The 27,296-nt window shown below is 41.4% G+C and overlaps 1 protein-coding gene across 7 annotated transcripts in view; it reads right to left on the reverse strand.

The window, feature by feature from the left end:
* The window catches only part of WDPCP (WD repeat containing planar cell polarity effector), a 171,202-nt gene that overhangs the window by 54,446 nt on the left and 89,460 nt on the right, over positions 1–27,296 (reverse strand). For all 7 annotated transcript variants that reach the window (XM_083435335.1, XM_083435332.1, XM_083435333.1 and 4 more), the window contains exons 11-13: positions 26,529–26,717; positions 16,547–16,670; positions 7,336–7,399 (exon numbers count right to left, since the gene is read on the reverse strand). In XM_083435335.1, coding sequence (XP_083291461.1) covers positions 7,336–7,399; positions 16,547–16,670; positions 26,529–26,717 — 377 coding nt within the window. The remainder of the gene's footprint in view (positions 1–7,335; positions 7,400–16,546; positions 16,671–26,528; positions 26,718–27,296) is intronic.

The following is a 27,296-nucleotide window of genomic DNA, read 5'->3' on the forward strand; positions in this document are numbered from 1 at the left end:
AAAAACCCCCCACAAAAAACCCACAGTCAAAAAGGAATAGAAACGTATTCTCTCTCTGCAAAGAATCCAACTATTCAAGAGACAGACCTGCTACAGTCTATATAATACTATATCATGATTTCAACTAAATGGGAAGGAGTATTACCTAAGTCTTGCATATTTATTCTTTAAATGGCAAGAGTAAGAATGATATTTGGAATGGAAGCACTGGAACAAGAGATGCTCACCTGAAAAATGGGAAAGCAAAGCAAAAGGAGGATAGAGCCAAATCATTCTCTGGGTGCAGCTGTAAATCTGCAGCACAGTATACACAGAGTATACTTCTGATCTTCTTCATGCTTTCTGTATGCTCTAGTCTGAAAAGACTGCATGGTGACTGCATGCTTACTGACACTGAGATTAGGGAAGAATGGTGTATTCAGTTGGAATTCTACTTTGGAAAGTGGATCAGATCAGTTTGAGGCACTTCAAGAACATCTGTTTTTAGGCCCAGATCTGAATCAGAACCTCTTTTTGGAAAGTCTGAAACTTCCAACTTTTACAATTGACTATAGTGGGGAAATCAACAAACATGTAACTTTTTAATCTTTTGATATAATTGAATGAAACATGCAGGAATATCAAACCTTGCTGAGTGGATGTAGCCTACAAAATTTCAGCAAATGGGTTTTGTGCAAGTTGTCTTTAAATTTTGAGGGGTGGGGAATTTTGGGCAGAAAGGAACTTTCTACAATGTTTTTTGTTTGGGGGCAGAACTGGGTGACCTTATTAGTTGCCTCTTATTAGGGAATGAAGACTATTGTATTTCAGATAGGTAGATCAATGTGTGGGTGGAGTTGTTGGGAGTCTAATGTTTGGGAAATAGGATTGCTTGTCCCACCCACCCACCTACCCCTCTTATTTTGGGGGGGACTTGTTAGAAAATTGCACTTATCACAGATTAAAAAATGCACAAACTGAACATTATAAAGCAGCTTTCTTTTCAAGTTTCCCTCCATTTGAGTTACCAGCAAGTTGTAACTGAAGCAGTCTGAACAATTTTTAATAATTTCAACAAGCAAGACTTTACAGTGCACAGGAAATGTTCATAAAAATTTATAGGTATCTGTGTAGTATTTTCGCTGCTAATTATAGCAGCTAATCTCTACTCAAGCATACACAGTCATAATTGGAATAAACTTGTAAAACTTGTTTTTATCCACCTAGGAAGTTACAAATCTGTAACAACGGAAAAATAAAGGGATAGTACCCTCCCTGAGTAATTGCTATGTGAATGTTACCTCTACATAGGAAGAAATGCAAAGACATACAGGATTAGGGCATACAAAAAACTTAAGGGCTAAGGAACGTGGGCTGAACATGAAGGCATGCAACTTCACAGAACTTTAGTAGTCTGAATATGCATAGTTCTCCTGAAATGAAAAGCAGGTGTGGTTTTGGAAGAATGTATGTCTTGGGGCAAAGAAATAAAGAGTTTGCTATGAATATTGTAGTTCCTCTGTCCATGGACCCAATATGATTGTCAGCAAGGAGCCCTGAGCAAGTTCTTAAAAGGGTAAAGGTTTATACTGTCAATTTAGTTAACACAATAGCTGTGAACTAGCCTATCTTGGTTGTCATTTGTTTTTTCACTGTATAATAAGCAACTTTGTACACTGACATTTTATGGCAACTGTTTTAAGCATTTACAAGTTGAACACAATATACTAATTTTTCAGAGTTGGAGGTGCATGGTAAAATATTATACTGCACTGCAACTTAAAACTTACATAATGATCACACTGACCCTGGCAAGTCACTTTAACCCACAGATTAAATTAAATATTAAATTAAATTAAAATATGCTTTCATGTGAACAAGCGGTTTGCAGACCACACTTAGTTCCTCCTGCACTCCTTCCTTCAGTGCGCAGAGGTGGGGCAGGGTGGGTTAGCAAGGACAAACCAGTGACTGACTTGCCCTTATATGCAAGCCAGTCATTGCAGTTGTTTGATCCTAATAAACTACAATGGTAAGCCAATTCATTTTTAATTATGGTTTACTTGCAAGCCAGGCTTTCTTCAGCAATGCATCAGATGAGTGGCAATGATAAAACTTTCCACTCTGTGGCAGCTGCATCACAAAGAATTAGATTATCATGGAAGCTGGAACTACTGGTCAACTATACCCTTTTCCCAGGTATCACACCACATACTGATTCTAAAATAAATCAGGGCATGATTAAGAAACTTGGTCCTCCTCATCCACTAATTGATAAATGACTTTCATACAGATGACGCTTGGTGTCCCTTGGTGTAGAATTCTAGGATTCTATTATGTAAGCTATCATATAAAACATGCAATAAACAAGAAAATTGACTAAGAATATGTTGTAACTAAAAACAACTTTAGTTAAGCATTGGCAGTGATCACTCATTAATTTCAATACATCTTGTATGCCTTACTTTATAGGATATTTCTGGGCAAAATTCCAAGTACTGTTCAGAATTTTCTTGTTCTTTACCAATCAGGCCATGACTAAAAATGTGACACTTTTATTAAAGTGTCTATTCCTTGAGTCTATCCCACCCGTAACAGTACAGTGGATGTCCTTTTGAATTGTCAGCAGCTGAAAGCTGGAACACAGCACAAAAGGATTTAAAACTAACAACTTTAATATTGCTTGATCCTTGCTGTCACATGTAGGATTAGCCTTTACCCAATAAAAGTAGGTGGTATCCATCATGTAATGCCCTTTTCTATTGTATTTGAACTTTGTAGAAATTGATACCCATTGTTTCATTTATATTTGATGTGGTGCTTTTCAGTGAAATAAATGATTTTATTATTAGAGCACTATGTCGGAGGACACCAGGGTTGAGCCAAAGAAGGTTTTAAAGAAGGTTGCACAACACTTACTACACTAATAAATATATGACAGGAGAAAGTGAATTGCACAGCTAATATGCATAACAAGAAGCCACAGGGCAGATTCACCACGTCTCATGGAAAATATGCACATAATCAGTCCCAAGATGAAATTGTGTATATTTCCTGGTCAAAATAATACTTCCCAATGCATCCCAACTCTATTTATTATTTTCATCACTATGAACCTACACATTGTCGAAGGAAAACTCCTCACTGGAGTAGAAATCATGTATCAAACAGATGGTAAGCTCTTCAATTTGAGTAGGCTGAAAGCAAAGAATAAGGTTACCATAACCTTTGTCATAGAGCTTCAATATGCTGATGACAAGATAGTATGTGCACACTCAGAAGACGACCTCCAAACCATCCTAACTATCTTCACAGAACCTTATGGAAAGCTTGGCCTATCGCTCAATATCCAAAAAACCAAAAACAACCCCTCTGCAGCATCACAAATCCAACTTAATGGTGTAACATTGAAAAATGTCAATCATTTTTCCTACATAGGCAGTTATCTTTCCACAAAGGCCGACACTGATGCCGAAATCCTGCATTGCCTGAATTCAGTGAGTGCCGCTTTCTCCCGACTGAAGTGCAGAGTGTTTGAGGACTAGGACATTTGAAGGGAAACCAAAATGTTTTTTTTACAAAGCTATTGTACTACCAACTTTACCATACAATTGTGAAACATGGACCACTTACAAATGCCATCTCCACCTCCTCGAAAGATTCCATCAACAGTGTCTCCGAAAATTCATACGTATCACTTGGGAAGACAGGTGAACTAATGACAGTGTATTGGAAGAAGCAAAGATCACCAGGGTCGAAGCAATGATTCTTCAACATCAACTTTGTTGGACTGGTCATGTTGCTCAGATGCCTGATTATTATCTTCCAAAGCAACTACTCTATTCCCAACTTAAGAATGGAAAGCGTAATGCTGGTGGACAACAAAAGAGGTTTAAAAACACTCTAAAGGCAAATCTTTAAAAATGTAGTATAAACACCAACAACTGGGAAACACTGGCCTGTGAGTGCTCCAGTTGGAGAACAGCCATTACCAAAGGTGCCATGGGCTTTGAAGACACTCGAACTCAGGATGCAAGGAGCTAAGAGGAAGGCACGTTTGGCAAATCCTCATCATGATCAACTCCCCCCCCCCAAACCTATGTCTCCATGTGGAAGGACATGTGGATCCAGAATTGGCCTCCACAGCCACTTACAGACACACTGTTAAGACCATATTCATGGAAGACAATCTTACTCAGCTATGAATGATCGCAAAAGAAGAAAGAAATACTCCCTACTGCCCTTGGGGAATGCACCCACCATCCAAGACGTGCTGTCAAGTGGAGCTTATGTCTGACCTAGTAAAATTTCACCTATCTATGATCAATGAGAACTTCAGCTTCATAATCATTTAGATTCATGTCTAGAAAAACAAAAACAAAATAGTGAATGAAATTATGTCTCCTTGCTTCAAAAGGAAGCACAAGCTTCATTGTGGTATATGGAAAAAGCAATGGCATATTTTGTGGAAGAGTATAGAAGGCAAAGTAATGGCTTAGAAGAGGGAGGATGCTAAAGCTCTAAGTTTATCGTCAAGAGTAGAAGAGAAGCAAATAAGCAATGGACTTACTTATTTATGAGATTTATCTACCGCCCTTCATCACAATTTTAGGGCAGTTCCCAGAGGATTGACTTCCAGTGCACATTTTCTACCTATTAGCTAAAGTCAAAACCTGTTCTGCCATGGGCGTAGCTAGGATTCATGTTGGGGGGGGGGGGACAGGCTTCATGTTAGGGGGGGGCAGAACCTCAGTTAGTTAAGTATTTTTTATTTATTTACTTGATCGGGGGCGGTAGCAGATGCCCCCTGACACGCCCCTTGGCTATGCCCATGATATAGGATGGCAGTCTAAGCTGCTTCTAGTGGAAGTTGCTGGGTGTTGAGAACTTTTAGAAAACATGGATGTAAGAATACATGTCAGATATATGTGGTATATCAACTCTGAGCAACTGGCACAGCTCTTGGAATGCCTCATCCTATGTTTTTGTGCTAGGGCAACAACTCTTAAGATTTGACCACACACTTTGTGTCTATTACTGTTCTAACTTAGTAAAACTGACAGCCTATTAGGAGTTTTATAGAACCACAGAAATGTACCTAAGTAGAAGACTTGTAATTTACATCAGATGGATAAAATGGGTCTAGGAGGAGAGGCATATAGATGTTTATAGCACAGCAGCAGCTAGGCCATATTGTAATACACACTAGAGGATGAGATGCCACAGGATGAATAAAAAGATGGGGGTGTGGTGGAGGAGAACCTGATGAGATAATGAAGGTGGATCTGCTACTTCAGGGTAAAGAAAGGGGCCTTGAGGAGGAACTTAAAGCTGGAGAACTAACTGACTCGTTGAACAAACAGGGAAAGACTTCAGGTATAGACAGCAGCATGACAAGCGTTTAGAGAAGGTGGCCTAAAGGGAACAAGTTGTGAAAGTTAGAAGTTAGAACTTGAAAATGAGGGGCAGCGAGTCAGCAGCAAGAGTAAGGTGAGTTAACCTTTTGTGGAGGATGGGAGATGCTGCAAAAATAAAGGACAGAGAGAGGACATAACTGTAGTCAACACAACAGGTGGCAAGAACACAGTTCTCAAAGCTTAGCAGTATATCGAGGGGAAAGTGCAGATCTCATCTATTGAAAGGGATTCTGGGCATTTTGAAGAAATCATCTGAAATGTCTGTATTTTCATAGTGAAGGGGTCACCAACCCAGTGCCTGTGAGTGCCCCATGGTGCCCCAAAAAACTTTCATTGAGGAATCCTGTGCTTTCATTAAAAAAGAAAGAAATAAAGAAAGAAAGAAAGTTAGAGGGCAGATGCCTTCTAAGCAATTAGAAGTGAGTGGCCACTTTTGTACATTTTTCCTGGTACTGCTCCCTGTTGCTATAAGACAGTAACTGTGTGTGTGTGTGTGTGTGTGTGTGTGTGTGTAGAATCAATATTGTGTTATCGCCACAATCAGGATCAGCAGGACATAGCTGACTTCCCATGGCAAGCATAAGGTTGTCAGACTGTCTCTGTAATTTTGTGAAATGTTATGCATTCTGAAAATTAAAAACAAGCCCAGTAGCCTAAAAAGGTTGGCAACCACTGCCTTAGTGAAGAGACTTACATGGCAACAGTGAAGGGGGAAAATCAAATTTAAGAAGTATAAAGAGGAAAGCAAGGGAATTTAAATATAAATAAATACAACATATATAATTACTTTGTCAGAAGTACGTTTTGAATATATTCTTTTGAAGCATGCTTAGTTAGGAAAGTTTATCACAGTACACACATCTTTCTAATTAGATGGAATAAGCTAGATGATTAGAGCTGTACATTAGAAAGCATTAAAAGGTTCATGCAATTTCTTTTCGTATAATTAGAAAGGAATTTTCATAACCCATAAAAGAAGAATGTAATTGTACAATTTAACATAGAATTTAAATATTAAGATCAAACTAGCAGGGCAAGTAGCTTAATAGGATAAATGATATTAACAGCTAGTGTCAAAGCTTAATTTAAACAGAATGTCTTCATTATTCAAAGAGTTGAGCAAATGCAACTCTCAAAAGGTTTTCCCCCTATTGTTTTTCTTCAAAAACAAAGAAATATGCTGGAAGATGGTGCGAGACTGAGAAAGCACGGCTGCCTTTGTCCATGGGACCTCACTGCCATACTGTGGTGCAAAATCTTACAAGAAAAGAGCTTCCCACAGAACTTGCACACAGATCCTTTCAAGAACTGGTTAATTTTGCTCTTGTTGGAAGGATAAGAGTGCTGAAATATAACCCTCATTTTCAGCTTTGACTTCTCAAAGTTCAGGAGAAGCAAGCCTTCTATGCCACTTTCTACAGAGACCTAAAATGTGAACATAAAAGCAGAAGAAGAGCCCTCTTGGATCTGGCCAAAGGTCCCTCTCATCCAGGGTGACTGGCCGGACAGAACCTTTGGCACTGCTGAACTGGTGGATACCTTGTAACTTTGCTGGAAGATAGTTGTGTTGCAGAAGGGGTGTGTGTGTGTGTGTGACCAAAAGAAGAACAGACAGAGCTCAAAGATCAAATCAACCATAAGTGAAGGTGCTGGTGGTTGTCTGGCAATTAGGGGAGTTGCAGGTTTAGACAGCAAGAGCCCATTCACACCATCATCACACAATGTGATAGTGTGATGTTGTGAAAGGCTCCTTATTGCTGGAGCCTAGAACCTATCAATAGCATGTGATAACCTTGATACTTACCCACCTCCGAGCCAATTCATAAAATTAGCTAAGATAGTTAATTACTTGGGAGCCTTTATATTGTGCACCTAAACTGGCATAAATCATCCCATGGCCAAAGAATAATAGTTCATAATAACACTTCAGGAATCTTACCATAAATAAGTCCCGGGCACCAATATCAACAGCTAGCAGAAAGGCCTTTTCAAATCTTTGATGCCTACAGCACAAGGAGAAAGCAAAAAGGACAAAGTGAAGTTCATGGTTAACATGCCTACACAAGTGTAAAGCAACCTGACAGCTCATCTGAATTCTTCAAGCACCATTTCTCTGTGTAACCTCTTTAAGAATAGGCCTGATATGATAAGCATATTTATTATACATTAAAATTTACGTTTTAATAAATAAATAGTGAATAGTGAGGTCAAGATGTTGGTGTTTAGCCCATTGAGCTCTTTGTGGCCCAGCCATTATTTCCTTCATACTCTATAAGTAGTCAGCATCCATATCTACATGTTAGTTGGACTATGTTGTTAAACCCAATATTTGTTTTTCCTAGGTGGTTGTGATAGTGAAACAAGTCTGAATGCCCCTCTATAATTTACAAATACAATTCAAAGTACCTCAAACAATCATGAACCCATATGTCTCTTGGAAAAGAAAGATAAGAAAATCTGCCTGCAAACCAAGAAGCTCAGATACTTCTTTTGGTAAAAGTGATAGCCAACAGATTTTTGACCTTCAAGATTAGAGCTCTCGTCTGTCTGAAAGTGCGCTGAGTAATAACACTGAAAAAAGTATCAGTTTCTGTCTGTATATTTTGTAGCATATGGCTGTCAACATGACAATTTATAGGTAGAGAGATTTTAAATATGAAGTAAACAGGACTCAATTCAAGCAATACTTATTTATGAATGCCATTGAAATCAATAAAGTTGCATGCATATACATGGTCTCATAAGATATATAGTGGGCAGAAGCAGAGCTTGTTCCAAGTTTTGGTGCTCCCCTGAACAATAAATTTTAGCCACCCCAGGCAAGAAACCTACCTGTTCTGTACTGTGAGTGTTTTGCTTGTTCACTTCTACAATCTTTAATCTAACTTCTCTGTCAAATTTTCAAATGCTGGGAGATCTAGAGATGGGTGGTTTGAAATCATGCCTAAACATGAATTATATGAGTGGCACACTCACACCGAAATATAGCATGTGTAGGAAAATTCTGTCTCTCCAGATGTTGCTGAACTAGTATTCCATTATCCCTAATGCATTCTGGGGCTGATGGGAGTTGCATTTCAGCAACATCTGGAGCACCAAAGGCATTGTGTCCAACTATCAGGCAGAGAGAGAACCACCAGTGAATGATGAGAATAAGACTGGTGCTCAGTTCAGAGGACTCCTCATAGATCTATGGGTGCCATAGATGCTAGTGCCAGCCATGATGCACAGGGACACACAAGATATTAGGAATAAATATGGGCAAAGTTGCATGCACAAAACTGCATACATGTGTTAGAGGACAAAATGTGATTGAATCCTGCTATTGTGGACATTCACTGGTCATCAAGGAGAACATGCAGAAATAAACAGCACAAACAGGCTTATACAGTATCCAGGTGATACTGGAAGGCTTAGGATCTTATACACTGCATGTACAATCACTTGTTTATACTGTAAATTTGTGCATATTCTCCAACCTGGCCTCTAAATATGTACAATGGTCAGTGATCGTGCATATTCTGTATTCAACACACCCTAACATTGCCATCAACAATGGACTTTATTGACCATGCCATAACCTTGTGCCGCACAGCATTTAAGCATTGGAGTCAGGAAACCCCCCACCCCACCCCAGGACAAATCTAACTTTGCCATGAACTCACTACATGGCCTTAAAGTAGCCATTCTCCCCGCAACCACTCTTCCTAATCTGCAATTTGGAGCTAAATACATGTTGTAACTGTATCTCTTTTGTTCTTTCATTTGTTTGTTTTATAATTCAATAAAATGCTATAAAAATAATAACTCAGGTTGTAATGATTACTGAGTGTGTGCAGGGGTGGACTTTGAATAAAGACAATGAATAAAGAAAATGTTTGGTGCCCCCCCCCCAATATTTCTTATTTTCATGCCCTCCTACCTCTTGTCTGCCGTTCTGCATATGGTCTCAAGTGGGCAACATCACAGCTGCAGCAGATCAATCTCCAGTCTGACCAGGGCCTAACTTTGAGTATGTACCAGTATAAATAATAGGTTTTATTATTATGTTTATTTTGTGGCCCCTCGTCTTGACAGCCTGTGCAGGGAACCACCCAAACTGCCCTAAATCTGGTGCTGGTGTATGTATTGTTCATTGAAAATTCAGTAGATTCTCCTAGTCCTCAAAATTGGCAAAGAATGATCTATGAGCAAAAGCTAAAGTTTAACACTGCCCACAAATCTGAATTTATCAAACTGATATTGGCACACCAAGGAAGGAACAAAGGGTCCACCTTAACAGTAAATTTAGATCTAAAAGTATTCACATCCATGTTCTCTTATACATATGCATATTCAGATAAACTAAATAGAGATTAAAATTGCTTGAAAAAAAGATTGATAATCTTGTGAAATCTCCTGTTATTGAGGTTATATTCCTCGTTAATAAATATTGTGGCATGGTTCTAAAGAGGACGTGGAATGCTACAGGACACTCCAAGCTCTGAGGCCTGGGAAGGCTAAGGTAGGAAAAGAGACCAACAAGCCTCTGCAGCTGCTGCTGGTGGCGGTAGTTGTAAGTAACAGCAGGGGTAGTAGTAAGATTTCTCACTCGCCCTTCATCTTAGGTCCCAGGGCAGATGATGATTTAAAAATACAATATACTGAAAACAGTTTAAACATGCTGAACATTTCAGAACCATGTCCTATGAAGAAGCAAAGATGCACAGAACAAAGACACTCTAATACTTATTGGCTGGCCCTGCTTATTGGTGGGTCTCACCACTCTTCTTATATCTACTTGTTTTTTGTGGGGAGGGAGAATATGCTGGCAATAGAAAATATTTTTAGTTATTTATAACCAACAAGCAGTCTTAGACATGCTCATTGACCATGTAAGCGTATTCCTGGTGCTGAACTGATAAAAGGAGTACTGCTACATTCCCCCCTCGTTTTCAGTAAGAATGCACAATGTTTAGAAAATCATCTGTGCCTCAATTTTAATTTATAAACCTTTCCTTGTAAATGAAGAAGTCTTAGAACCTGCCTCACCAAGAAGTCCAGTGAAGGATAATGTGTGATATGTAAATGAGCATTTAAAATCCTTCCAAAGGAAGACAATGAGAGTAATGAATATTGGAAACAATTTGCATGTAATTGAATCCAACAGAAATTAAGTTTTAATTTGTTCAAATTCTGAAATGCATATGCAAATTTTTAAGTATTTGGAATATCGTTGGAGCATTTACTTAACATCAAGCAATTGTATTTAAGCATAAGAACGGTTGATGAAAATAGGTTAAATCAACTACAGTTACCAAACATTTGCTTTAGGGCTTACATGATCACTTTTAATTCAGTTATTTCATTTAATATTTCAATTTAATAGTTTACTCTTTCATTCATTTTCTAGGCAACCTGCCCATTTCTTAAGAACTAATTATTCATAAGAAACAATTTCCTCATAATTCTCCTATCAGCAATTTTTGGAACAGAAACAATAGTCTGGTTTTACAAAATGAAAAACAATGCTACCCACACTGTGTAATATTTACTTTTAAACTCAAGATAACTAAAAAGGGAGAATGGTTCAGTAACGGAGAATATATTATGATGGAATATCAATTCCATTTAGAAGAAATGCAAGAGATCAAAAGGTATTTGAAAACAGACTGCTTAATCTGATAAAAGGAATGACCAAAAAAAATGACAACAAATTTGAAAAAGTATTTCAAGAGATTTAGAGCCCTATTTTTTTAAAAAATAGTGGTGTATTTTGTAGTTACTTACAATAAATTCCTTTACAGATAGAGCAAAATCAGCTCCAAGTAGAATGTCACTGCATATTTCACGGATTGAGCAATAGCAAAAATTCTATTGAACATAATTCAATTCATTTTGCAGGGTTTAATATTTACCACAGACCAAGCCATGGTACTGTCATCAGGTAGTATGCAAAGATATACATCCTAAATTTCAATTAAATTATATTTCTGAAGTGTGCATAATCAGCTATAAGCACTTAAGGTGCAGTCCACCCCCTCCTGTACAACCACGATATTACCAACAGTGAGCTTCATTGACACAGGCTACTTGTGCCCAGAGGATGAGTGGTCTAGATCATAGCTGGCAACCTTCCCTTTTCCCCCCTGTAAATTCCCTTATTCCAGCGCCGTTTCCCGCTGCTATCCCAGATTGTTAGATATCCCGTAGACAGTCCCTGGGACAGGTGAGGCTGCTGATCCCTTATTTTCAAATCTGAAAGTTGACAGCTATGGTCTAGATATGTGAAATGCTCCTATGAAGTCTTCTTTCTGATCAGAAAATATTTCTCATACAAGCTTTGTTTTGGAATGATTATTTATGTGGTGTGGAAACGAAATGTCAGCCCTTACACAAGTAAACATACACTTCAAGGTTAGAAGGATGAGCACCCACCATCTACTACTCAGTGCTCTGAAGATCTCACTGCCCTTTATGTGGTCAGGTTTATAGTTTATAATCCTCAATCTCATAGAATCACAGAATTGTAGTCCAACTCCCTGCAATGCAGGAAATCTCAACTAATACATCCATAACAAATGAACACCCAACTTCTCCTTAAAAACCTCCCAAGGCAGTCTGCACAACCACAACCTCCCAAGGTAGTTCGTTCCACTGTCAAACAGCTCTTACCATCACTGTCAAAAAGATATTCTTGATATTTAGTCAGAATCTCATTTCTTGTACCTTGGTAATTGGTTTGGGTCCTGCCCTCCAGAACAGGAGGAAAGGAGCTTCCTCCATCTTCTCTGTGACAGGCCTTGAGATATTTGAAGATGGCTATTGTATCTCCTCTCAGTCTACTCTGTTATATTTGCAAAGATTAAAGAAGTGTGTACTGGATTACCATCACACTGCTTTCTGAGATTCTAAAGACGCAAAATAAGGTTTTCAGTCTTGGTCTGAATTAGTGGAGTGTGTACACACCCTTTAGGGTGGAAAGCAACCACTACAATGCAATGTATGTGTATATCCTGCCTTTAGAACACTGGCAAACAGTGAGACGATGGCATAGTGCAAATAACTAAATCAACTGATGGGAATGTATCTCATAAAGCACACTGAAATGAAGTCTAAGAGTATCAGTACAATAGAAGTACTGTACAATTAAAAGCAAGTGAGAAATGGTTATTTGAATGAAGTAAAAAAAGTGCAAAATGTGGAAGGCTTTGCCAATCACCCCAAGGTCCCTTGTGGTTTTTTGGCCAGAAAACTGCAAGCAGCAGCAGCAGTTTTTCTTCTTGCTAAGCAATTGAGTAGAATAGTGCCTGCTTGTCATCTTTGCATAAGTAAGACCGTCAAAGCGGCTGCGTTTGTTTTTCCTTTAACAGAAGCAAGACATTCATAGGGTGGGGGGACATGCAATGTTTCAAAAGTGGGCAGGGAAGAAGGAGTCCTCTGTAGAGCTCCCTCTTCTAGGATATTAGACTTTGAAAGGAATTAAAGATGGTTTGTTGTTGAAAAGATTTATTGTTGTTGCAACGTCCAAACTCTGTTTCTGCATTTCTCACATGAACAGACCGAGGAGCTCAACATGGTTTTGAACTAGTTCCTGTGACAGTAGTCCGTATGGAATGAGCTGTTAAAATGATGTTCCTATGGATTAAGGAATTTTCTGTATGGCACCATGCACTTTACTATATATATTGCAGTGGTATAGAGAAAAACGTATAAAAATCCCCCGATCAGTGTGACTGGAGATTAATAGATTACAATGTGACAATAGTTGATGCTGGGAACAATTTAAAGGCAACTTCATAGGATGTCCATTTCACATGCACTAAATCACATATAATTGAGTAGCCTCAGTTTCCTTTTATGTTATTGTAAGAATGAACGCATTTCCTTTTCACAGTTTGGCTCTTTTAATTTTGGCAAAGTTCTGAGACGCTTAATGAAAGAGACTGAAGAGGTACATAGAATTATTCAATTAAAATTATAATTCAAACAGTAAAGCTGTAGCTGCTTTCAAAATGTATCTCATACGTTCTTTTTATTAGAATCTCCTTTCCCTTTGAATTTCCCACACTCCTTATCATTTTTATTTTCCTCTAAGAGAAAATATTTTGTTGCCATAGCAATCTCTTGTAGGGATGTTGCTAAAATGGCTTTCCTTCAGGCTTGTAAATGCTGCAACTAACATCCCCACTGCACACAACTCCTCCCTATCTCTCAGGGTCCTCAACCTCTTACTGTTTAGGAACTCCTCAATAGTCTACCTTTATCTTAAAATACAGGCACACTCCAGCATTCTCTTCCAAAGTACTCTGGGCTGAAAACAGATGTTAATTAAAAATGCTGATAAGAACCGATGACACCTGTTGTTTCACACTTATTTTGCTCAACCCTGTCTGTTAAATCCCAGCTTTTATTACATTAATTCTCTTCAGCTTTTCTTCTGTTCCAGCTTTAGCCCTCTCACTCTGGTGATCATGTAAACTTAACAGTATGTCTTGAAAGCTACATTTATTGAGCAAACATATCAGCATGTCTACACACCAAAGGCAGCACTAAAGCAGAGGGAACTGAGGTTAGGGATGAGTAGCTGCTTCTACTAAAAATCCCTATTGTGTTAAGTGTGAGATCTCATCAGTTTTTAAAATGTAGATCAACATTTGGTAGTAAAAATTAAGAACTCAATGCACTTTCTCATGGTTGTAGGACCAGCTTTTCCTTAGACCTCTGGACAATAGTGGCTACAGATGCTTTCAAACTATTGAGCACGTTACACCAAAAGTTTCACTCGTTTACAGTGAACCTAAACAGGCAGCCCCAGGGCCTGCTCCAGAAAGACCCCTCCCTGTGTGCCTTGACTGAAAGGGGGCATATAAATGCAACAAATAAAAATAATAAAAATACAGTGAAATAAGATCTTTGTCTTTTTTCTCATACTTTTGCTAACTGATGCTTCAATATGTTATGTAATCCTTCTCCACACTTGTGTTGATGTCATGAAAACTCCCTAGCTTTGATCATTTTTTACATGGGTAGCTTATGGGTAACCTGAACTGGGAGGATGTTTCAAAAGACGTGGGAGATAATAGGAGGAGCTGCCACCATTGCCAGGCTGAGCACATTCTAAGAAATGCTGTCTACATGACACAAGGCCATCATTTCTTTGGTCTACACATTATCCCCAAACTCAACCTCTGACTTTCCAGAATATCACTTGCTAAACTGCAAAAGCAGACCCTGGGACTCCTGCCATGAAGTGGGCAGCAGCTATTGCCTTCTGGTAAGCTAGCAAAAGTCTGGCTCATCAGTTTACTACCAAGTTAGCACTACTTAAAGTACCGGTATTTGTTATATCCATTTTGATTCCAGTAAGCCACCAAGACAGGATCATAGCCTTTGCTTTACTTTAATAATGGAGCTTGATCATAAAAATGGATGCTTTGTGCCCCAGATGACAGCAATCTTTTAAACTCTTGCCCCCTTTTTGTTGCCAAAGAGGTATCGAATGATATTGATCTCGAGTTATACAGACAAATGAGGAGAGGTACTTTAAGCCTGCCTTATGAAGTCCATTAACTACCTGTACCCCTTTCTTCCCTCACTGGTCTCCCAATTTCTCCAAGGAAGATTCACCTTAAGGACCACTACTCATATCCACCTGGTACCACCCATTTGCAAGATCCCTGCCCCAGAATATTCCTAATTGGATTTGAATCTTTTCCATCTATCAGTTGCCACTTCTCTTTTCTGTTTCGTAAAAGAAGCCTTAACCCTCCCACCCCTTCTCCTTTACAAACTTCCTAGACAACCTATCAGTGCCCCCAAACTCGCATTCTTCCTCCTTGGAAAATGGCTTCTAAGCACCTCCACACCACACAGAAACACTACCAAGACATTCTCCTGGTGTTTGCAACCTCTGTCGAGTTACTGAATCCACCCTGTGTCAGTGGCGGAGGAAGGGGTGTGTGGTGGGTGCAGTCTGCCCTGGGTATCATCCCTGAGGGGGGTTTGACATTGCTGCCCCACCCCCACCCCCACCCCCCGGGACGCTTGCCGTGGGTAGCACCATCCTGGGATGCTCGCCACTCACCACGGGCGGCATACCCCCTGGGCTGCTTGTCGCTCGTGGCACCCCCCCCAGGACACTTGCCGCTCACTGTGCCCCGTGGGCACAGCATGTGCGCCGCTTCAGGTGCCAGAGCAGCTAGCTCCACCTTTGCTCTGTGTTCATCACTCTTCAGTTCAGCCTTCTCTTTTGGACAGAATTCTTTCCCCACTATCCCTCCCTTCCACACCTTCCCTATATGTTCCTATGTACTCTTTAGACCAGTTAACTTGAATGACTGGCTTTAACTCTATAAATGCCTGTTGCTAGGGTTGCTTAAGAAAAACTGTTCCAATTAACATCTCTTCAAGATTAATATATTAAAAGGGAAAATTAGAATATTTAAGTTTCTTAAATTATTTCTCTCTGTTGTTCCTTCCCTCTGTTAACCCTTTATGGGAATGCTCTGTGGTCTCTATTAAAAGATCTTAAAGACATGTCAAGGCTGAATGCACATTTTGCACCTGCTTGCGTCTAAATGGTACATTTGGTACATTAACCATAAAATTAAGAAAGTGGCCTGATATAAGAGGTCAGTTTTGAAAACTGATTTTAATGTTGGGGTTGAGACCTGAAACGTAGATAATATAATCATTAAATTTAAAGAGTGAGGAATAAAATTGACCAATTTTCAGAAGTTCAGTGTGAAAAATTGTATTAGGTCACACAACGCTAATTTACATTTTTAGTATCCATTAAACTCAGCTAACAGTTATATCTTTTAGTCTAAATACAGAGCATATCCACAGAATCACTCACTTCTCTATAAAATTGAGAAAAGATTCACTTTTAAAATGTGATTATAGCAAAACAAATGAAAACAACGCCTTATCTACAATCAGTGCTTTTTTCTGTGGGTACTCTGGGACACTTTTTTCTAGAATAAAAGCACTGTCTACAATGCATGTCTTGATAAGAAGGAAAGTCTAGCTAAACAAACAAAACTGATAATAAATGCTTTTTTCCCAAGGCAATCTTTTAAGAAAATGTGCTAACCACATTAAAAGGACAAGGTTACTGAAATGGGTAATTAATTTGAAGTTAATAAAAAATTAAAGCTGTCATTCACCTGAGCAGATGGTGGAAGAATCTTCTTGCATATCTGCTGATCTGGTCCCTGTATTCCAACACAGTTGTCTCAGAGAGAGGCCTGGTTGGTGCGTAGAAGGTTCCGAGGCTTGCCTCCAGCTGAGCTGTGGAGTTCAAACACAGCAGCAGTGAAACAGTGAAACCCCTTCACCTCTAAGAAACTGCTCTGGTTTGTAGTCAGTCAGGTTTTTCAAAGACAGACACAATGAATTCATTGCCAGGAACGTGAAGTAAAAAATGTGACAGCTGGTACAAAAGTAAACCTACGTACAACAACTGAGGCAGGATCAATGATGATCTGGAACAACAACAAAGCAGCTGTCAAAAGAAAAGAGGCTGTTTCTCTAATTATTTCTATGTGGCAATAATGACTCATCAGCATGATAAAATATGAACAAAGTTCTTCCTTGTAAATATCAGGTTCCAGTTTACTTATTTGTCCTTCATAGCAACATAGCTCTGGCTTTTCTTAAGCTTCTCGATTGTGCCACAGGTCAACAGGTGAAGAACTTTTCCTGTGATGGCCCCTGGGGAATGGAATTTACCTCAACGCACATTTCACCACCTCTACAAGGAGCATTGACAACAGCAGGACTGCTTTTCTGCCTTCAGAATTATTCAGGGTGACTTAACATAGCTACCAGAAGAATGCTATCTTAATGAGAGTATATAATTGCTACATTCCATAGTACTTCCTTCCCAATCGGCAGCAATTTCTCCTTTGTAGCATTTTTTAAAAGTATTGAATGTTTCTCTTGTCCATAAATATTTCAAGTTTTTACACCACAACCATTCTCTTTTAGTTTGCACACAGCTGCCGGCCATGGAAGAAATAACTGCTTTGCGGGAGACACCCATAGTAAGGTGCTTACAAAGACTTAAAAATACATTCGTTTGCTCAGGCTCGTTGTTGTTGTTTAGTCGTTCAGTCGTGTCCGACTCTTCGTGACCCCATGGACCAGAGCACGCCAGGCACTCCTGTCTTCTTGCTCAGGCTCACTGGTCCATTTTAGATATTGCCCTGACAATGCTCATTGATGGTACCTGGTTTAATTTTATGTATATATTAATATTTATTTGATAGGTTTGAAAGTTTTTAACATTTAAGGATTGAAATTTTGTTCTGTAAAATACTTCAGGATCCTTGGATAGGAAGTGGTCTATAACTCATTTCAATAAATAAAACCTATTATTCTGGTCATTGACAGTAACAATAAATATCTTATTTGAATAAATAAAACTGAGAGCACACTATTTATTTATTGACCATCTTTTTGGGTATAACACAAAAAAGAAAGCTTATAGTACACTAATAAAACATGTTAAAGAAATTAAGCAATCAATAAAAATAATAAAATAAAATGTGGCATGAAAACTACAACATTAATAAAAGCAGGGGCTTTCACCCCATCTGGAGGAAGGTGGAAGTTCGTTCCTACAGTACACTCAGGGCTATCCTGCAGGTAGTTTAAATAACTAGGCAAAAATATATTTAGGTTACATAAGGAATATAATGTGTTGGGATTAATGACAGGCCATAAACCAGGCATAGGCAAACTCTGGTCCTCCAGATGTTTGGGACTACAATTCCCATCATCCCTAGTTAACAGGACAAATGGTCAGGGGTGATGGGAATTGTAGTCCTAAACATCTGGAGGGCCGGAGTTTGCCTGTGCCTGCCACAAACCCTTGATTATAAACACTTGCTTGCATAATGCCAGTTTGGGATCCCTCCTTCTACACTAGACTTTCCTTCAGTAACAACACTATTTGTTCATTCACTTATGCCTGAGATTATTATTTCCAAAATACAGCATTCTTACAGTTTCCTCATTGTCACATTTTATGGGGTTGGTGGGGCAGTGATATTTAGAGCTTCTGTCGCTGGGAATAACAGCATAAAGCTTTCAGAAGTGAACTGATAAATAGGGCCATTGTCTCACCAGGTACAAAGTGGTGGTTGGTTAGGCATGTAGCCCTGCCTTTCTACCTGCCTGCCCATCAGTCATTTGTTTTACTGCCCTTCCCTTGCCCTGCAGTGAAACTGTCAATTGGTGTTGGCAAAGTCCTGTCAGTTTTACCAATGTCAGTTTGTTTGCTTTTTAAATTAACACATTGCTAAGTGCACCAGTGCTGGTGTGCTCAGATATCCTTTTCATGGAAAAAAGGAACATCTTAAGAAGACACACCCAAATCATCTCCACCCCTTCAAAGAACAGGACGAATGGTGGGTGCAGGGGGAACAGGGTAGACAGAAGGTGCAAAGGTTCAATGCGTCTGGCAGTTAACCAGAAGGTTGGTGTTTTAAGCCCACCCAGGGACAGCTGTGGGCAGCCTGGGGCAGCACATGTGCCCTGCACCCGGAGGGCGGGGCCAGCTGGCCATGGGGGCACCACGGGGCCTCTGAGGAGTCTGCCTGCCTCATCCCATTCAGCGGCCCTACAGCTGAGGGGGAGGCAACGGGTGGACTGTTTGGGGCAGGGCAGAGCCTTGCGGGCGCTCAAGCCATCGCGTCACTCCCAGGAGAGATGGCGTGGCTCAGGCGTGCTGCAGACTCCGCAGTGAGTGCCGCCCGCCATTTTGTCACACACACCCCCTCAGTGGGGACACCCGGGGCAGACTGCACCTACCGCAGCCCCCTTGCTATGCCCCTGGCTGTGAGCAGGATTCCTGAATTGCAGGGGGCTGAACTAGATGACTCTCGGGGTTCTTTCCAACTCTACAATTCTACGATTCTATGAAGTTTCCCTAGCTTCCATTGCAAGAGAAAGCTTTAGGATTTGCTTCCCCCTTAAGGGGCATTGGAAGAGCTTGGGGGTTTCCCCCTCCCCAGTTTTGTCCTAGCTCTCAAAAATGTACCCTTCTTGAGCTTTGATTGCCTCCCCTGCAACTCACTCACTGATATTTACTAGTGCTGTTCTGTCATCAGCATCCCCATGGAGGCAACAGGCGATGGAAGAACTTGCCTTAAGATTTTATTGTACTGCTTCTGGAATGAATTGAATCTCTTGCGCCTCACTTTTTACACAGACAACAGCCGCTGTCACCGTTCTGCCCAGATAATGGGAAGAGGGGTGGGAGGCCACTGCCAGTCTTCAAACAGCTGTGGCATCACGCATTGCCTGGATAGCTTCCTCCAGACTGAGGTGAAGTGAAGGGAGTTGGAAGATTCCAGATATTAGTGAAATTGGCATGGCCTTTTATTATCTGTGGCTGTTTAGAAGTAGATTGGGCATTTTAAATATATTTCCTTCCCCTGTTTTTAATGTATCCATGGTTTTTGTTTTTGTTTTTGTTTGGTTGTAAGTCACTTTGGGTTGCCTTACGCAAGATGAAGTGACTAACAGATTTATTGATGATGATGATGATGATGATAATAATAATAATAATGTCTTTCCTCCCTCTGCATTGTCAGTTTCACCAAGGAGCTCCACTGACATTTGAAAACAATCACTTTCCTGGTCCTCCCAAACTGTTTCCTATATAGAACTTTGCTTCCCCTAAATGGGCATAGAACAAAGAGGAGGTAATTGGTAAAGGAGCCATCAAAGGGGGCTTACCATATTTATAAAATTGATGACCAAAAGCATTTAAACACCAGATGCACATACAGCTGACAAATTCTGTGAAATTGTCCAGAAACAGGTTGTTATTGTTTATTTATTGTTTATTGAATTTATATACCGTCCTATACCCAAAGGTCTCAGGGCGGTTATAGGGGGAGTTGCTGTGGTCTATAGAGATTCTTTCCAGGCTCTCTGTCCAGTTGGGAGGGAATCTAGAGCGTGCATTCCTGGCATTGGGGAGTTGGAACAGATTAGGAATTCTGCTGGTTTACCGCCTGGCTTGCTGCCCAGAAGTGTCCCTGCCTGAGCTGACAGAGCTGGTCTCGGAGGCGGGGTTGAGGGCTCCCAGACTGCTGGTTCTGGGAGACTTCAACATCCATGCCAAGGCAGCTGGCTCTGGGGTGGCTCAGGACTTCATGACCACCCTGACAACCATTGGGCTGTCCCAACATGTCACCGGTCCAACGCACATGGTAGTCCACACTCAGGACCTTCCTTTCTCATCTGGGCAGGAAGCGGTTGATTTGAAAGTGAGGGACATTGACATCTGTCCCTTGCAATGGTCAGATCACTTCCTGTTGAGATTTAGGCTGTCAGCATCTTCTCCCCTTCGCAGAGGCTGATGGATCCAGTGGGATTTCCAAACAGCTCTGGGTCTCCCCCCGGCTGATATGACTGGCACCCCTGTCAAAGTCCTGGCCAATCTCTGAAACATCCAAATGGCTTGAGCTGTTGACACAATTGTTCCTAAGCACCCTCTCTCACTTCATGGAGCCCGTTTGGCCTCCTGGTATACTCCAGAGCTTAGGGCGAGGAAACAAGCTGGGAGACAGCTTGAACGCAAGTGGAGGAAACAGATGAAACAAGATAACAGATGAATCTCATGGGGTGTCCAGAGCACAGTCTAGTCCTGCTGTGTTGGATGAGTTTCAGTTGGTAAGGCTCAAGGATGTGGACAAGGTGCTTGGATTGGTCAGGGCGACCACTTGTGCTATAGACCAGTGGTTCCCAACTAGGAGTCCAGGGACCCTTGGAGGTCCATGGAATGCACCCAGGTGGTCCACAGCGCCATCCCTTGCCTCCCCCCAACTAATTTTTTGTTATTTTTGCATGGCAATATCACACATTTTATGGTCTGTTTTAGTGCTGTACAATGTTTCAATATATTGGTCAAAATCAGTTTTGAAAGCATACCACAATAACGATTTTGACCCAGCAATATATCGCTCCTCACATGAGGGAGAGCAGGGCAGACAATTTAAAGGCACCGCCGATATTGCATGATGATCTCAGCCGATAGCACTGCTGATCTGAGCTGCCTTTCCTTCACTGGCTGCCACCACTGTCTGCCCTGCAGACAGCAGCTTGATGCATCCCCTCCTACTCAAACCATGCAGCGGTGATGACTCCCGCTTCTTCTTCTCCTCCCCCTACCTGTCTGATCTCCATGGCTGCTCCTTGCATCAGCCTCACGCCTGATCTGCATGCGCCCAACCCATGCGATCTCTGTGACTGCTCCTTCCCAACCCCCACACCCTAAGACCAGTGGGTATAGGGTGGTATATGAATTCAACAACAACAACAACGTGATGCAGTCCCAATGCAGTCCCACGGAAATTCCACCCAAGTGCTGGAGCCTCTCTGATTGGCTACCAAGAGGGGGGTACAGCAGTACTTTGGGAGGGAGAATAAATGGAGCCGTTTCTGGGGGAGAGAGTTGGGTTAGATAGGGCTTGATCTGAGATGGGAGATAGGGATTAGGATAGGATTTGACTGAGGGAGAATTGGTTCATCACCTCTGGAACATCCGCTCTGAGGAGAATATCTGTAACAACAAGAAAGAGCCTTACAACTTAAGATAGGAAGACTGGGTTGAGGGTCTGTGGAAGGTATACAGACAGGAGTTACCTGGAGTGCTGAGTCTGAGCCAGGAGAGGCAGAACCTGTGGGAATGCAGACTTCTAGCCAGGAGGGGAGAGTTCTAGGAGGAGAAGACTCCCAAACCAGTAACAGGGGCTGAGGGGATCCCCTGGGTATTTTATACTAATTCAAATACCTCAGGAGTGGGATTGCTAAGAGAGAGGGTAATTGATGAAAAGTGCCCCTCGCTCATGAACCAAAGTATTAGGCTGCGAAGGGGGCTGGGCTGTGTCAAAAGTATTTACTGTATTTTCTGACGTATAAGACTACTTTTTAACCCAGGAAAATCTTCTCAAAGGTCGGGGGTCATCTTATATGCCGGCTACAACAGCAGCTCCTGCAGCAACTCCCCACCAAAGGACAAAACAACAGCAAATTAAATCAGAGGACACCAAGCTCTCCAGATGAAGAAGAAATACACTTGAAAATTGGCCCAGGAAGCCCCCCCAATCAGCAGTAACAGAATGACCCTAACCGCTCCTGGTAGTAGACCATGTGGTCCAAAATGGCGGCCTCACGTTGCCCCAGCAACTGGACACGTGGCCACTGCCTCAGCCCAAGCAGCCCCCGCAGTAAAAGAAAAGGAAAGACTCACAACAAAGGCAGGGAACCAACAACAGCATTAAGCGCAGCAGAGGAAGGGGCAAGCAAAGGTAGAAAACGGCTGGGGGGGGGAGGGAAGCCGATTATCAAGCCGCAATGACGAAGGGAGCAGTTTGGGGAGGGGAAGCTGAGAGGGGAGGTGGCCGGGAATGGAGAAACCCGGAAGCTTTTTCGCCACAAGGGCGGCAAAGTTGTAAAGCGGGAGCGGCAACTGAGACAGCACTCCCCTCAAATGCCCTGCTCCCCACGCACAGCGATGGACTCACCCACTGCCAATTGATCGGGGTGTCCGATAAAAGCTTTTCCCCAGCCACCCTGGGTTAAAACAGTGCCTGTCAGCTGTTCCACGTCCCAAGCAAATTCCACGAGAGTGGCTCAACCAAGGCAGTAAAAAATCCCCCCCCCCCCAAATGCTTCAGCAGGTCTGACAAAAGCAACAACCGAGCGAAGTTCAGCGACATCCTAGCGACTGAGGAAGCGAGCCAAAGAGGAAGCCCTCTGGCTCGCTCCTCTGCTTAAACGGACCTGGCCAGGCCCCCCCCACCCCCGGCCACTGGGAAGTGGAGCAGATTTCTGAGCCGGACCAGAGACTGGTTTTTCAAATTTTTATTTGGTGTGCGTTGGAGAGGGGTAGCTTATACGGCGAGTATATCCCAAACTCTGTATTTTAACTGGGAAAGTCTTACACACCCAGTCGTCTTATACACCTGAAAATACGATAACTGTACATAACTAAGTAACTGTAATAACTAAGTAAAGGAATGAAAGTAAAGTCACAGAAACCGAATTAAGCATTTGCCACCAATTCCAGAAACCTTAGCATCTACCTGAAGTGCAGAGAAGCTGTACATTTATTACAGTGTTACTTCGGGTTACATACGCTTCAGGTTACAGACTCCGCTAACCCAGAAGTAGTACCTCGGGTTAAGAACTTTGCCTCAGGATGAGAACTGAAATCGCGCGCTGGTGGCGCGGCAGCAGCAGGAAGCCCCATTAGCTAAAGTGGTGCTTCAGATTAAGAACAGTTTCAGGTTAAGAACAGACCTCCGGAACAAATTAAGTCCTTAACCTGAGGTACCACTGTCCTTTGTTTTAATGCCTGCAGTATCTTTAGTGTAATTAATAAGTTAACTGGTTTCTGAAATAACACAAGTCCTGACCCAAAAGCATCAATCAATTTTGATTAAAATTTAATACAGTAGGTTATTTGGGGGGGGGGGGAGGCATGCTCTCTTGCTGTTGCTGCTTGTTTCACCAACTTATTTTTGTAAATAAAACTTTTCTTGTTTGTTCAGCTCCTGCCTTAGACTCTAAATTACTAAGTTTTCCCTCACACAAGACCCCTACAAGACAGCCTGTGGTAAATTGTTTAAATGGTGTATTGTGCGGTGGGTCCACTATATTTAATTGAGGATAGTTAGCAGGGTGAGTCCACTACATTGGTGGTTAGCGATGGGATCCACTACACCCCCCCTCCACAAACACATTTAAAAGGCCATAGCATGTTCAGTCAGCCAAAAGCCAGGTTATAGAGAATTTTTCTTGGCTGGCACCTAAAGATATGTAATGGAGGCACCAGGCGAGCCTTCCTGGGGAGGACATGCTGCAAACCGGGAGTCATAACAGAAAAAGCCCGTTTTCATGTTGCCATCCCCTGGACCTCTCGTGGAGGGCCCCAAATGATGGTCGCAGGGTCCGGGTTGGTTCATATGGGGAGGCGGTCCTTGAGATATTGTGGTCTTGAGCTGATTTATAGGTCAAAACCAGCACTTTAAATTGAGCCCAGAAACTAATTGGCAGCTAGTGTAATGTGCTCAAACTGTCTTCTCATGGTGAGCAACCTGGCTCCACTCAGTGGTTTCATGTAGATCAGAGCTTTCCAAACTTTTCATGTTGGTGGCCCACTTTTTAGACTTGCATCATTTCACAACACAGTAATTCAGTTTTACTAGCAAACCAGAGGTTAAACTAACCCCTTTCCAGCCCTGGGAGGAGAGCAGGGAGCATTCGCATGACACACCTGCACACTGCAGCTGACACGCTAACACGTCAGGACACACAGTTTGGAAAGCTCTGATGTAGATGTTAAACAACATAGATGACTGCTAGGTGAGCGCAAAAAAAGGAATAAAATTCTGTTGTCATCTAGAAGCAAAGTATAATTGATAGAAATCCCTCTCTTCCTTTAGCTGCAGATACAATTTGATTTGAGATACAGACGCTCCTTTCAAGGCAGATGGGCAAACTGAATTTTAGTTAATCAAAGTTTTCAAGTGCTTTAAAGGTGTTTGACCTGTAGGGAAATTTCTCTCTCTGATATGCTGCCATAAATGTCTGTTTGAACTAACCAATTCGGTATTCAGTGATAATTATCGTTTAGTTCTAAGCATAGGTACATTTTATTTTATAAGACTTGATAGCACTGAAGGCTCTAATAGTCCAGTGTTATGAGCATTGGCAACCTGTTAGGAAATGAGGTTTTGCAGTATCTTAAATCTAGACAGTGAGATAAGCTGAACTTTGAAGGTGTTTCCCTTCAAAAGCATCAATCAATTTTGATTAAAATTTAATACAGTAGGTTACTGGGGGGGGGGGGGAGGCATGCTCTCTTGCTGTTGCTGTTTTCCTTACAGCATGTTTTGCACTTCTGAAATGCTACGGCCCACATGGAATACCAGTAAGTATTAGCACTGTTACAGATTCATTAGATAGCACAGCTTGATGTTGACGGCAGAAATGAAGATCTCAAAGATAACCGTCAAATCATTACAAATGAAAGGGCTGTCTGGGTTCCTCTAATAAAAAGAAAACAAATTACCATGACAGATTTTGTTAGGCTTGTATAGGATAAATCCTGGATGGCATAAAACTCTACTGTAAAGCAGAATTAGCAGGGTTGCATGTAGGGAAGAACTCAACAAGACAGCTATATATAATACAAATATTTTAAAACAAAATTTCATGAAAAGCCTCTCCCTCCCACCCATCCCCGCCATCTTCCACTTTCCCACTGTGTACTTTCAGAAGTTTTCCAAGAGGAGATTTTGACCTTGTCTGCTGGAATATTAAACATAAGTAATCAGTCCTGCATCTCACACTGCAGTGTAGGGATTGCCTGCCTCAGCCTGATGGCCTGGGGGCAGGTTTGGGCAGCAAGCAAATTTTCTAATATCTGCTGTTCCCCATATCCTACACCCCCTTCTTACCACAAAAGGCAAGCTTGGTGCCCAGCTGCACCTCCATGCTGAGTCATGGCATGAAGTTTTCCTGCTTAATTTTCCTCCTATCTAAATCCTGGGAATAGCACAGTTCTAACACACACACACACACAGCTATTCATTGGAGAACCATCCCACCAGGATCAAGCAGAGATGAGCCTGAGCCTTGAATTGATCTGTCAATGTAGGGAGGTTTCAGACATCACTGTAGGCAACAGGGGAGATACAGCAAATAAGGAAAGAAGTATGAGGGTATACAACAGGTAACATGTAAAGCTGATTGATGTATTTCTTTAACCAATCACCACTGAATTATTAACAGTTATCTTAAGAAAAAGTCACCCCAAATGAGGTTTTTGATTCTCGAAGAGGAAAGTAATGTCCATGCATACACACCACTCATAATAGTATGAAACAGAATAGAACATTTCAACTACTATTTCAGTTGAAATTATAAGTTTGGTGCCCGTCTTTCTTAAACAAGAGTAAATTGATATAGGATACTGAACATCTTCTGTTTGCACACAACTTCATTTTAACACAAGTACAAATATAACTCTGACCATAACAATTTAAGACTAAAGTCATCTGTTCAATGTCTGCTATTATTTTCATGATTCAGCTACTCATATTTATGATATGCAGAAAAATGTACCTTCTCTTGTAAGATTCAGCTTTTGTCTGAGAAGATAGTTTAGTATGGCACTTAGGCTTATATAGCATTGATGTCCCATTATGTTCCAGTTCATGCTGCTCAGGATATTAATTGCCTCATGTATCTCATTCTGATGAATATACTCCTGGATGATTTCTACAAGGCCAAGCTGGCCTCTTGGGATGACACCTGTCAGAGGAAACAAGACAATTGTGGACAAAGTTAGTGCTTTCCAACAGTGGCAGACATTAAGGATTGTATCTGTTGGTGGCTTTGTGCTAGAATCAAGCACTTCAGCTCAGCTAATGCAGGACTCTTGATGTTCACCTATCCCTCTGTGACAAAGAGGCATTTTCTCCCATTCTACTTCCCAGTTAGGCTACAGCAGAAGAAACTACACCAGAAGACATTTCATAACTATGAAAATGCCTGATAATAGGGACAGAGTCTCTATTAGGGAACCTGAAATGCTTCAAGGCCTATAAGGTTACGTACCTTAACAGAAAAGCACTTGTGACACCAGCTCCTGGGGAAACCACCAAGGCCTGAGAAAACAGTTAAGGCAGCTTCACTCCCAGCTTCCCAGGGGCCGACTTGAAGACCTCTATGCCCCAAGGGAAGGCATCCAGGTCAGGGAGAGTATTGTCATCAGTTCCCGGATAGACTTTTGCTATTTCATTTTTAACTTCCTTTTTTTAAAGTATTCTAAAATTGTAAACTGCCTTGGGTGCAAGTATATGTGCATATAAATGCATCTCCCTCAGCTCC

Source organism: Podarcis tiliguerta, assembly GCF_965153285.1.
Source record: "Podarcis tiliguerta genome assembly, chromosome: 3".
In the NCBI taxonomy this organism is placed as follows: domain Eukaryota; kingdom Metazoa; phylum Chordata; class Lepidosauria; order Squamata; family Lacertidae; genus Podarcis; species Podarcis tiliguerta.